The sequence below is a fragment of the Anoplolepis gracilipes genome, chromosome 6 (genome assembly GCF_047496725.1).
Source record: "Anoplolepis gracilipes chromosome 6, ASM4749672v1, whole genome shotgun sequence".
Lineage (NCBI taxonomy): Eukaryota > Metazoa > Arthropoda > Insecta > Hymenoptera > Formicidae > Anoplolepis > Anoplolepis gracilipes.
In genome coordinates, this window is record NC_132975.1 from 10,424,110 (window position 1) to 10,436,639 (window position 12,530).

At 41.5% G+C, this 12,530-nt stretch overlaps 3 protein-coding genes across 10 annotated transcripts in view; 1 reads left to right on the forward strand and 2 right to left on the reverse strand.

The window, feature by feature from the left end:
• The first annotated feature begins 104 nt into the window (after positions 1 to 104).
• LOC140666450 (CAPA peptides) lies at positions 105 to 3,690 on the forward strand. 6 transcript variants are annotated; one of them, XM_072893622.1, is made up of 5 exons: positions 105 to 424; positions 1,088 to 1,150; positions 1,892 to 2,149; positions 2,764 to 2,928; positions 3,433 to 3,690. In XM_072893622.1, exons 1-5 carry the CDS (start codon positions 364 to 366, stop codon positions 3,513 to 3,515), a joined length of 630 nt encoding a protein of 209 aa, XP_072749723.1. In that variant the 5' UTR covers positions 105 to 363; the 3' UTR covers positions 3,516 to 3,690. The 6 variants fall into 6 exon arrangements, with proteins under 6 accessions (XP_072749723.1, XP_072749726.1, XP_072749728.1 ...); XM_072893625.1 differs by having other exon boundaries at positions 109 to 424; positions 1,088 to 1,129; XM_072893624.1 differs by having other exon boundaries at positions 128 to 424; positions 2,779 to 2,928.
• A 279-nt stretch (positions 3,691 to 3,969) lies between these two features.
• LOC140666439 (uncharacterized) lies at positions 3,970 to 11,318 on the reverse strand. The gene is made up of 3 exons (XM_072893597.1): positions 8,908 to 11,318; positions 8,592 to 8,835; positions 3,970 to 8,049 (listed from the first exon to the last, which is right to left on the reverse strand). The coding sequence occupies exon 3, from the start codon at positions 7,924 to 7,926 to the stop codon at positions 5,911 to 5,913; it is 2,016 nt and encodes a 671-aa protein (XP_072749698.1). The 5' UTR covers positions 7,927 to 8,049; positions 8,592 to 8,835; positions 8,908 to 11,318; the 3' UTR covers positions 3,970 to 5,910.
• A 188-nt stretch (positions 11,319 to 11,506) lies between these two features.
• Positions 11,507 to 12,530, reverse strand: part of Carpb (Carbonic anhydrase-related protein B) — a 57,049-nt gene continuing 56,025 nt past the window's right edge. For all 3 annotated transcript variants that reach the window (XM_072893619.1, XM_072893617.1, XM_072893618.1), the window contains exons 8-10: positions 12,392 to 12,520; positions 12,260 to 12,305; positions 11,507 to 12,008 (exon numbers count right to left, since the gene is read on the reverse strand). In XM_072893619.1, coding sequence (XP_072749720.1) covers positions 11,992 to 12,008; positions 12,260 to 12,305; positions 12,392 to 12,520 — 192 coding nt within the window. In that variant the 3' untranslated portion in view covers positions 11,507 to 11,991. The remainder of the gene's footprint in view (positions 12,009 to 12,259; positions 12,306 to 12,391; positions 12,521 to 12,530) is intronic.

Below are 12,530 nucleotides of genomic sequence, written 5' to 3' on the forward strand. Positions count from 1 at the left end.
AATTTCTGATGACTTTTTTACCTCAGTTTTTTTTATAAATTCTTCAATTAACGTTAAATAAAGAAATAAAAAAAACTTTAGATAAAATTTTCATTTTTGACTAGGAAAAGATTTAACAGTCTGTTATGTAGATCGCGGGAAATATATCGCAAGAAGTAGGGGCGAGAAACGAGTCGGAGGCTCTGCGATAAGGGGGTTCAACCCCCTTGGGGTGGTAATTCCATGATCGGGTGGAGTGGCGCAACCCCGGTAGAGGCGCAAGGTATAAAATCGGACGTCGGGTAACAGGAGGCATTCAGTATCGGTGCGATTCTAAGCTTTGCAGCATCACTATTTCAAATTTTGATCATCGGCGTCATAGAAATGCAGGACAAGCGATTTTTCACTCTCATGGTGCTTCTGGTATTTTCTACCTCCCTCAATCGTAAGTCGATATCGCGAGATTTATAATAAGCTGTAGATCATTTTATTTTTTGATCTTTAGTCATTAACAGTCGATTTTCATCAATCAGCAAATTTTTAAATAAAAGATAAGCATTTTCTTACATCGAGTTTCTTGAATTTCAACTTGATTCATGATTGTCAAATATAATTTTAATAATATGTAAAGAAAGAGAGCAGTAGAGAGAGAGAGAGAGAGAGAGAGAGAGAGAGAGAGAGAGAGAGAGAGAGAGAGAGAGAGAGAGAGAATCATATGTTGAATATCTTAAGATATTTGGTTTAGATTATTATAAAGGAAAATATCATAGAAATTATAAATAATAAGATGAGTAATAATAGAAATAGCATCTAATCCATTATTAAAAATTACATTTTTTTATTATCTTACAGTAAAACATTAACTAATATATTTTTACTAAAAAGAAACTGTAACTTGATGCAACAATTCCCGACACGAAGTAAAAATGAAATAGAATAGGGAATTAAGTACAAAAAAGCTATAACGACGCGGAAAAAAAAATATTGTTACTAGATTCCCGTAGGAAATCGTTGAGCGCCACGAGTGCGAGTGTAAATTAAATTGTTAAGGATTATGATGTCCAACCTCTGATGAAAAAACATCGACGACATCTTATTTATTTTTCAGTTGCCAGATGCTCGGCCGGCCAGCAGTTTGAATCCGCCAGAGGCAAGAAATTCTCGCATGAGGGTCGCACATTTTTCATAACTTTTATGTGGCATTTTATAGATATATATACATATATATATACATTATATAATACAGATTTACATTATACGCTTTTTTTATATAAAAATTTTATATACAAGTACATAATACAATATATATATATATATATATATATATATATATATATATATATACGACTATCGTGAAAGATAATAATCTCTTTTAGATTTTTTTTTAAATGCATTTTACACGTCTTTCGAATTCTTTTGCGATACTTTAGCGTGATTACAAATTTCATTTTTTCTAATTTTTATTTTATAATTTTAAAATTATTATGTGTGTGATTTTGCAGTATACTTTTATTTAAATAAATTGTTACAAATTTGTTCAAACTTTTAGTAAAAAGTATGGATGATTGTTTTTTATAGAATATATTGTTATTCACTCTTCGACAGTTTTTATGCTTAAACATATATTTTATATTTATATGTATAATCTTGTGTTTATGTGTGTGTGTATCCGATATATAAATTATAATAGTTTCCGAATAGGCTTTACGAGGCATGTATATGTAACACACACGCAACAATATTAAGTTTTATTTTCAGAATCAATATAAAAATATTGATTGTGAAAATAAATAGTCTTAAAAAAATAATAATTTTATATTCACATGTTGTTTGTAACTCTTAAAAAGAGATCAACTCGAAATAATTTAAAATGTATCATTCTACTTACCCATTGTCTCACTCGATGTTTCAGAGGGTCAAAAGTTGAAAGCCAACGATAGGCGATCCGCTGGATTGGTGCCGTATCCTAGAATTGGTCGAAATTCAGAAATGTCAAGCTTCTCCAGATCAGAGCGTGCTTTAGGTATGATACAAGTGCCTCGAGTCGGACGATCTGACGTGTCGAGTTTGGGCAATTTGAATCGATTTCACGATATATCATCTGATCCTGACATTGAGTTCTACGCTGTGGACATGGATCCTGACGCTCTCTTAGGTCCTGATTATGAAGGTTTGGATGGTTTCCTATAAAAATAATTCACTAAAGTTCTAAACAAATATATTGAGAACTTTTTTAATATAAATTATTATTTTATAAATAAAAATTAACATATTTTATGGAGGTAAAATTTTACGAATAAAAACTATATGTATAAAAGCTATATATTTATATAACAAATATAACTTTATAACTAAACTTTAGAATAAAAATAAGAGTAACTTGTTTATTGAAGTTTTGTTGATGATTTGCTTTTCGTATTGCTGTAAAATATTTTAGCATCCAAACATTTTTACGTGGATGCAAAACCATGCAAACATATAATATATCATATTTGGAATCAATATCTGGTGTTATTAATTAAAGCAGCTTTTATTGGATTGAGTAAAATCTATGGAAAAATACGAACGAACAACTGTATCAATGTATTAACGCGAAACAATATAGTATTATATCTGGCATACATTTAGTTTTTAACGAGTCAATTTATTTATCAAGCTTTGTTACACCTTTCTCAGAATCTTGTTTGTTGTGTATAAATAAATAGTAATAAATAATAATAAAACGTAAATATAAAATATTATGCATTTTCGTAATCTATACGTATCTTGGCTTATTAACTGCAGTTGTATGTTGTATAGATTACGCAAACAAACCGATGGCGCTTAAATATGCTGACAAGCTACAGAAAGACGGCTCCTGGTTAATGCCCGATCATATTCATGGATACAAAGATCTTCATTTCGCACAAAAGATTAACGATCCTCGACTGTATTATTCTATTTTGCGAGGTATGTATAAAAAGATTAAAAATTTTATATTATAAATATTAATAGATTAATTTATATTAGATTGTGATTTTTAATTTCGATGCAGTTTGTGTGATTAAAAACATGAAAACAATCCATTGTTTGTTAAATTGATTTTATTAAAATTGAAATATTGAAAATGTTTTATTTCATTTTAACTACACGATGCTAAGAATGTATATAAACATTCATGAATATTCGCAATAATGAGAACCGACATCTTTGAATATTATAGAAAGTATTGATCATTACAATATATTATTTTCGCTAAATTAAATATTCTTTCAAAATAGATAATCTCATTACAAATGTTCAATAGATATCGACTGTCATACACGTGACATCTATTCTTTGACATTATATAAATCGTTTCTCTATGAAAAGTCGAATGTCACTACTTCGTTAATCTTTAAATGCAAGCAGTCCACGTGTTTAACACATGCTCACGTGCAGTTTTCTCGCAACACGATTGATCTCTTTTTTCAGATTCTCGAAATACTCAAGGCCAAGGAGGATATACCCCAAGATTAGGTCGCGAGAATGAACATGACACCGCGAATTTCCTGTAGCTTATTCACGCTTTGAGCACCTGCCTTGCAAACTTAACGGATGTTAATTAAATAAAGAAACTTACTGTCAAAGACGTCACCAGGAACATAACGTGTGCTTTCGATCGTTTCCCCGTTGGCGACCCACTTTATCCTTGCACTTTGTACGCAACACAATACATAATCTGTATTTAAATATTGCAATTTATAATCTTACACGCAATCCTCTCCTTGTCAACACGAATAATAATTTTCTGATGAAAGAGTCTGATTCTAAAGTGATTAGGCTGTCAGGCTGTGTAGATTTTTACTGAAAAATACACAACTCAATTTGATGTTTGTTTATATAATGAAGAATATAAAATGAAAAAAATGGAAATAAAAAAATTTAATTTATATTACGCTAAGCTAAGTGGTTTTGACTTGTTTTATAATATGTATATTTCCAAAAATTCAAATTGAAAGTGGTTTGTGTTCGTATTTTTTAATTATTTGATTACATATAACAATTTGTACAAATAGAGCCTATTACTAACAATATAGTTAAACTTTGATACGATATTTTTAATACATAATACATAGAAAGCCATAATCAATTAGAGGTAGAATTTTTTAGAAAAAAATAATCCGTACAGCTTTTCGTTTTATTTTTAGCATATAAAGTGGGTACAGAAAAACGACACCATATCTCGTTTCAATTTTTCAATGCCAAAATCTCTTGGTTTTGTTTTTTTTTTTTTTTATAAAATGCGTCTATATGTATGCCAATGTGAGTATTATAATCAAACTCTGCAAACATAATACGATACGATACATCGTTCTCTGAGTGCATAACGAACGCAATGAGACAATACACAACAGTAACACGATGTATGTAAAATTCAATGATTTTATTAATTGACAAAGTGTTCATAATGAATATTATTCATGTATAACGCGCCGGCGTGCGCGCAATTCGCAACGTCCGGATCGCGCGTGTACACGAATGTTGTAATGTAATAACAAATATGTACACACGTAGAGAGTACATAACAAACTAGTGATACACTTTGGAGAATGAATGGGAGGAAGATAATGTGAGATGCGCGGCGTGTTTGACTCGCGCTAGCCAAAAAGTCCATCGTTTGAAGAAATAGTCGTGAAATATGTACAAACGTCGCCTCGCTTCGGATTATTTAGCGGAGACTAGAAGAGACTTTTTTTTTTTTTTTATGGAGATCTAAAGTTTCTCTCTCGCACACACACCCATCCATCACTCGCATGCATTCATTGTGGGCACAAGCGGCCGCACAAGCTGGGCCGGACAAGCGGGCAAGGCAGGCAGACAAGCATAGACAAACAGATATTCGGTAAGTGTCCGGCAGTCGTGGTCGATATCGACCACGGACCCCTCGATCGAACGTTCCGTATATTAATCTTGGTAACACGCACGTCTTGCAATATCGATTTCCTTTCGGTCCTCTCCCTGCATGCCGATTCACCAGATTCACGCTGCATTCACGAAGGGAAGAACGACTTGTGGACCGTACTCGTGGGAAATGTCTAATCACGACTAACATTCTCGTCCTTTCCCATGGGATGTCCCGGCTATCCGTCAATCATTACCTATTCGTGCGATCCTTCACAAGTGTTCATCAAAATTGTACATCGACATTCACCATTCGCGTTAATCATTTCCTGTAAATCTTTTACATGCTTTTTCTCAACGTGACGAAAAATCGTCTAAATAAACTACGCCCATCTATTAGTATCTAAACATAGTACAAAAATTCAAAAAGCTTAAAATACTTAAAAAATATTCAAGATATTTTTATCTTTGAGACATTTAAATTATTTGAGAGGAAAACAAGTTTATTAATCGTTTCTCTAATTATTAACTGAATTTTGTATCACCTTTTCTGATAAATAGTGATACGCAATATTCGTTTATTGAGAAATCTTTAATCGTTGAAAAAAACGTAATTTATTTTCATAAACAAACGTTATTTAAAAATTTTGATTTAATAATTAATTGGCAGTTTAGAGTTCGATATTCTTGCAACGCCAAGTCCTCGGCGATCTGATGATGGCTCAATGAGCATATGTGATGCTAGGATAAAAGATGTTCGATACAACTAATGTGATGCGTGTCATTGTCAAATTAGCAATTGAATGACAAAAAAACGTTCTTCATCGAGGATCGTATACGAATCACTCGTTCAAAGGTCGCGCATGCGTTCGGAAAGGGAGTCAGTCTTTGAACGACTCCTATGACACAGTCAATATTACCGCGCGCTAATTGTTGTCACATCTAATAACATCCGGCTGATAATGGACACTCCGCAGTATATCGGGGAAACGTCATTAGCGGAATATTATCGATTATGAAATTAGTAGGCGCGATAATATGCGGGTACGAGCCCTCCCCCCCCCTGCTTTAGAGGGAAACGAATTCGTGTGGCGGTTGAATGATCCGCGGCGGTGGTGGCGGTGACAATCGCAGATCTATGTCCGTCAAGGAGAACGCGGAACTGCCGTTCGCCGTGATTCGCGGCCCCATATTATCGTAAGGCGAGCCGGCCCCGGCAACTTCGGCGGAACGTAAGGCCCGGCGCGGTAGCGTGGCGAAGCTGGAAACGTTGACGGCCGCAGACGTCATCAACGGTATCTTTCCGCTGGCTGTGACGGCCGTCGCGGCGCCGCTGACCGCATGGACGGGGATGTCGAGGAGATCCGGATAGCAGCGCTCCGACGACGCGTCCTGCGGCAGTGACACGGAGATGAAGATGTTGCCGAAGATGCCAGTCGGCAGCACTCCGGTGGTGAATTCCGGCGGCGGGGGCGGAAATACATTTCCGGCAGCGGCGCATGGAACCGCGCGAATCGTGTTCATCGCGCTGTCCGCGGGTCGCAGCCGCTCGACGGTGACGGCAGCCGCGGCCATGGGGTCGCATATGGAGCCACGCTCAGCCAGCTCGAGGTCACCTGTGCTACAGGCCTCGCCGAGACTGCCGTGGCCGCTGCCGCGGTCATTGCTGTTGCCGGGTGTCGTGGTCGTGGTCACGGATAGGTCCAGCAGTTTCTTCTCCTGTTCGCCGAAGCTACTGCTCCCCTGCAGCTTCATCTTCTCGCGCTTTCTGTGCCGCCGGCTACCGCCGCACAAGCAAAGGGCCAAAAGAACCGCCGAAATGGAAGCGCATGCGGCGGCCGCGCCGCCTCCCGCCAGACTCACCCAGAGGAGCCAATTGTCACTCTGAGAGAGAGTCGGGGCCGTGTAGACGCGAGGTATCGCGACGCTGACCGTGTCCCGGGCGACGCCGGCGATGTTCTTTGCGAAACAGGTGTACTCGCCGGCCTCGCTGTCGCTGGCGTTGTAAACGGTCAGGTTGCTCCATCGATCGGAGACGATCTTGGACTTGGAAGACGCACCGAGTTCGGACGTTGAATAGACGACGAGAGGCCCGTTGTATAATTGATCGGTTGATTTAGTAGCATTAACTGGTCCACCATTTAGCTGCCACCAGACTTCCGGCTCGGGATCGCCAGACGCCAAACAAGCCAAGCTGAGATTACCATTGGTCTCCTCCTGTATGCTACTCGCCAGAACAAATACTTCCGGCTCGCAAGCGAAATCGACGGGCTTAACGTCTTCCCATCTACGACCCGCCAATCTCGATGGACCCGTACAGATTTGTGGAACGGAGTACAACTTGCTGGGACCGTCGGGGATGAGCCAGATGCGAAAATCTCGCAATCTACAGTCGCATTTCCACCGGTTGCCGTCCAACGATACGGTTTTTAATCTAGACAGATTGGAAATCACCGAGGACTCTAGATATTCCAGTTGGTTGCCGTCCAGCTTGAGAAACTCCAAGCCGGTCAAGCGAGCAAAGGCTTGTCCGTGTATCTCAGTCAAGGAACACTTTTCCAGTTCTAAATTCCGCAGATGCTGCAGCACGGGAAATTGTAGATTACGCAGAGTACTGAGCGGATTCCCGCTAAGTATCAGGATACGCAGGCGCTCGTTCCCGAGGAATGTGTCCGGCTCCAGGGTCGTCACGTGATTGTCCGACAAATCGATCTCGATGAGTATCCTCATATCCTTGAAGGAATCTGCGTGAATCCTGTGAATGCCGGCCTTGCGCAGGAAGACCCGCTGCAGATTCACCAAGCCGGCCAGTTTGAATACCTCCGCCTGTAGCGCGGGTATCATGTTGCCAGACAAATCGAGAACTTGCATGTCCGGGTCGAGAGACGCCGGCAGTGATGTCAGGCCGGCGTCCGGGCACAGAGCGGACTTCTTGCCGGAAGTCCACTTGCATCGACATACCGCGGGGCAGTCGGTCCAATCCGGGAAGGCGACTGCTCGTGACAGCAAGGCGAAACACCCCGTCAAGAGGAAGAGGGCAAGTAATATGTGCCCTCCTAGAGGGTGACACCTTGTCACTAACATAACACCGTCCTTTTATCGGTGTCTATCCGATGTTCCGTCCGGATCGTCTTCTCGCCTCGGGGCGAGAGCAGGAAGTTGGCTCCACCGCAACAGACGACGACACCTCTCCGTTTCACTGACGAGCTGCGGAATAAAGACTTTGCGTCAGCACCTCCTCTCGCAATCGATTGTTTGTATACTCAATATTGTGGCCGCCGCGACGTCTCATCAGATTCGCGCTCGCAACGGATTTATCGTCATTGATCGACATTTTGGCCGTCGTTTGAGGCACGTTCGAACGAAAAAAGGAAGCGATACTGCTCTATCGTTACCGGAAAATAGGAATTTAATATAGGCGGAAGAATAGAATGTCGGCGTACAAAGGACGGTCGCGTATAAAAGAAGAAATATTACATTGCTGAAATAACAGATAGCTTGCGACAGAGTAGTGGAGAACCGTTTTGTGCTAATACAAAACGATCGTTCCTCACATCGATTTCTGATTCTAATAAATCTATGATAAACGAATTTTATATATTTTTATAAATATAATTAAAATAAAATTTGCATTTGCTCATAAAATGCGTTCGTTAACACACGATGAAACACACGATGAGAACATCGCGGAGCGTCGTACATAAAGCGGAAGGAAGACAATAAAATTCTAAGGGGTTTTTCATTCTTACTCGTTTGTGGTCGCCTAAGCATGCCGTCCGCGACACTGAATAAGGCCGTCATGCTCGCGTGGACGCTTCCATTGTTTCTGTCAGGAGTTTTCATTTCGCAGATCCGTCTTGTCGTCGTAGCAGCGGCATTGTCAGCGGATTCTCAGATCTCATTCTGATTAAATGAGCGCCATAAGCGCGCGCGCGTGTCAGTTTAAACCAGAGTGCCTGCTATTATCCTTTATAACTGTCGCGACGATTTAATCTGGAAAAATTACGAGTCTTATATAAATTACAAATCTTAATGTTATCATCGAAGCATCGATGGAACACTTACTCGAGTACCAGGATGAATTCTTCGTTCGATTGCGCAATGTCGTTTGATATGCAGCTCACATAAGTATCTTTGAATAGTTCCACGACGACAGAACCGAAATCAGAAAGGAAGTTTACGTGACAAACTATCGATTATGCGACCGATATGAATTTTAAATCCCGCCTTGATACTTCTTACGGTTGGCATATTAATCAACGACAGAATATGCCTGTCTCGCCATATTATAATCGCTGAGTCCGCGAACCGTGCTACTAACTCCCTCCTCGTCGTCGTCGGCGCGCGACGTAATCCACACCAGAGGTAGCTTATCACACTTATCATAAATTAATCGCGAGCCCGACGAAGAACCCGGAAGTGTTCGCGGGACCGCGATTAACTCTCTCATGAAGTACGAGCATCGAGTTACGGCCAAGAGTAGGTCGGTGTCGTCTTTCGTTTGGGTTTCGCAGGCGCGAACACGACACGGTTGCGGTGTAATTGAGTTGAGCGAAAGTTTCCCGTCGAATTGGCGACGGATATAGTAGCGATAGTAGCAGTCCTCGTATTAGTTTCAGTCGTCGCAGACTGACGTAACGCGACCCTGTCGCGCGAATTAGCAGGGTTGATCGCGATGTCGAACTTTGCCGTTCAATCCAAGTCCCTTTATCGTTCGATCCTCACCCAACAAGCGTGACATCGGTCGACGACCATCAACCGCAAATTCTCATCAATTTACCCCTTGTCACGTCAGTTGATAAACTCGAATTAGCGTACGTAACAGAGCGAAAAAGATTCCCGCGGACACGCTTAACCAATCACAGGACCGCTTACAGCCACCCTCCGACCTTAAAGATGAGCGTACACTGTGCCTCACTCCCGTGATAAATCTATCTATTCTGTATCGCGCAATCTTCTCCTTCTCGGTCCAGCGAATCTTGGCAAACTTCACTAATCACCCTCCTTATGAAGCGATCAAACGGAACGAATAACTTTGGCGCCCGCAAATGTCCTCAGCGCCGAAAACTCTCTCGCAAGCAACGAGAGAAGAACGCGCGCTCTCGTTCTTTCCCTTCTCCGAAATAAACTGCGATGCGTACTCCGATGTCACTTACACGCACTTACTCGCGCTTCTCTTCGCGTATTCTCTGTTATTCGTACTCGCTCTCACGAGAGGATACCTTCCACTTGAGCCATGAGGTCGTCAACTGGCATCGACGTCCTCGAATGCTCTCTTCCCCGATCAATCAATCCCCGTACCGGCGGAGCCTCGGCGAAGGTGGGCATCCGCACAAGTCGCTCTGGTCGAGATCGACCGCTGCTGGACCGTACGGAGAGCGACACGAAGATCGCGCGGAATTCGTTCCATTGCCCTCAGAGCACCTCATCGGTCTCGCTCGGCCTCCGTAGGGAAGGGTCTTTTTATTCGGGGGTACACTCCGGGCCACCCGATCGGCCGATCGCGAACGGCGCGACGGCACCCAAATCCAGGCCGGGTGCCTCGATGTAATAATAATCGTCACTTTTTCTCTCTATCTCTCGACGAAGGATCGTGGAGAGCCGCAGATTTGCCGCAGCGGCCACTGGCACGATGGATCTGTATCCGTCCCTCTCTCGCGCGCGCGGCGCCCTCTCCTCTGCACCCTTCACCCTTCGTCCCCACGTTCACCCTTCCCTCTCGGCGAACCTTCCCTCCTCCTTCGCGGTCTTCCTTTCCTTTCTCTCTCCCTTTCTCTTTCTCCCTCTCGCTCGGTCACCCTGTGCCGTTTACCTTTTCCGGTTCCCTAGCCGTCTGCGGGCAGCACCGTCGAACTCGGAGTAACGGTTCAATGATAGTAATATCATCCCACCCCTCTCTTCTATCTATCTCGTATCTCCCTTCCCGTTTGCTACTTCAACATTCTTCGGCAGATCCCTTCTTCGACGCATCTTGTTTCTCTCGCGAGCCAAGGATTCTGGCGGGAGGTTTACTTCACGTACAGCGGAATCGGTCACAGCAAGGACACGGGGCGATAGAGGCGTAACAACGCGGAATTCACTGGAAGCTGATAATGGTCCGACTGGTGCAGGCGCAGCTTCCTTCGTCGAAGGAAAATCGATTTTTCCTTCAGCAACGACGTTAAGACTCTACGTCGTTTAATCATCGAGCTGGGATTAACCGTGCTCGACGGATTCTATGTTATCGACTAGACACCCTCCCGAGATACTCACCAGGTTCGAGTCTGCAAATTTCAACGTCAGTCTGATCTATCAGCGGCAATGTTACTTTGTAACAACATCAAAGTGACGTCGATGAATAACTATTGTTTAGGTAGCAAAAATTGAGGACAGGAGAGAAAGGAGAATCGATGATAGGAGATGATAGGAGAACAGATTATTAATTGGACTTGATAAAGGAACTCAATCAGATTCGCCGAAGCACGGCTTGTTCTGCGTTTCCAAGCGTTTATTACAAGACAATGCTGTGGTATTAATGGACAGCCATTGTTTCGATAACGGATCCCGACGCGACGAGGATAGGAAGAACCGATTCCTTCGTAGGATAAGAGCGGCTAATTGATGGATGAAGGAAGAGTCGAGTACTGCCGCTGGAAAGCGTCTCGTGTGTTCTACGTTTTCAAGCTTTTATTACAAGAATATAGTATAAACTTTTGCTCGATAGCGCGCGCTCCATCGCGCGTGAATTTTTATACATATAATTGCACCTCTCAACCCTTCGCGCAGGCCACGATAGTCATAGCTTTTTTTTCGATAGTTTACCGATATATGTATAATAATAGATCTTATACGATTAGCTTATCTCGTCTAACTTGTGATCTATAGGTATATCTGTTTTTTTTTTCTTCTGGTTTAACTGGAAACATACTTGGCAATTCACGTCTAATAAGTACAACGAAGCATCTTTTTTTTTTAATCTTGACCTCAACGCCAACATGGGCGTCGTCGATCATCTTTCGCGCGTTCTATCTGCTGTAATTATTTTTTTTTGTGACCCGGCGTCACCCGCCTGTAATTGATATGTCAATTTTTTCTTTACAGCGAAGTTCCAGCTCGTTCCGGGGAAAAGCGTAGTTACTGCAAATGTCGATCTCACGGCAGTGCTGGGTATTATTTCCAGCTATTGGCTGAAAAGATAAACAACAAAATGATTTTAATACAATCAAATATAAATTGTATTTTCTATAAAACTCCTGACGGCTCCTAGGCAAAGACATTAAAGTGATAATTCAGTATTCTTATAATCTCAAAGTAAATAAGAGTTGTGAGTTTTATAATTTTATGATTACTATTACTTTTATGACGATTGATTAATGTATGTGTTAATTTTATTTTGTCGATCTAATTGTAAAAGTTTGTAATTGATTTTATTCGATACCTTTGTAATATATGTCCCTGTTCATCGTCGGACAATTCTTCGGACCCTAAAAACGTGATATAAAATTTATTAATTAGTGCGATTGTTTTTATAACATTGGAAATTATATACCTTGCATACATAATAGCATACCTGAATATTGAAATCAATATTTGTCCGAACAGGACGATGATGTAGGGGTTGTGGTGGTCTAAAGTTATTTGCAAGCGGAGCGTTTGGTTGTTTTTCATCCCCCTGCATCAATTGCCTCAGAGCGTGTAGCTGCAATAAT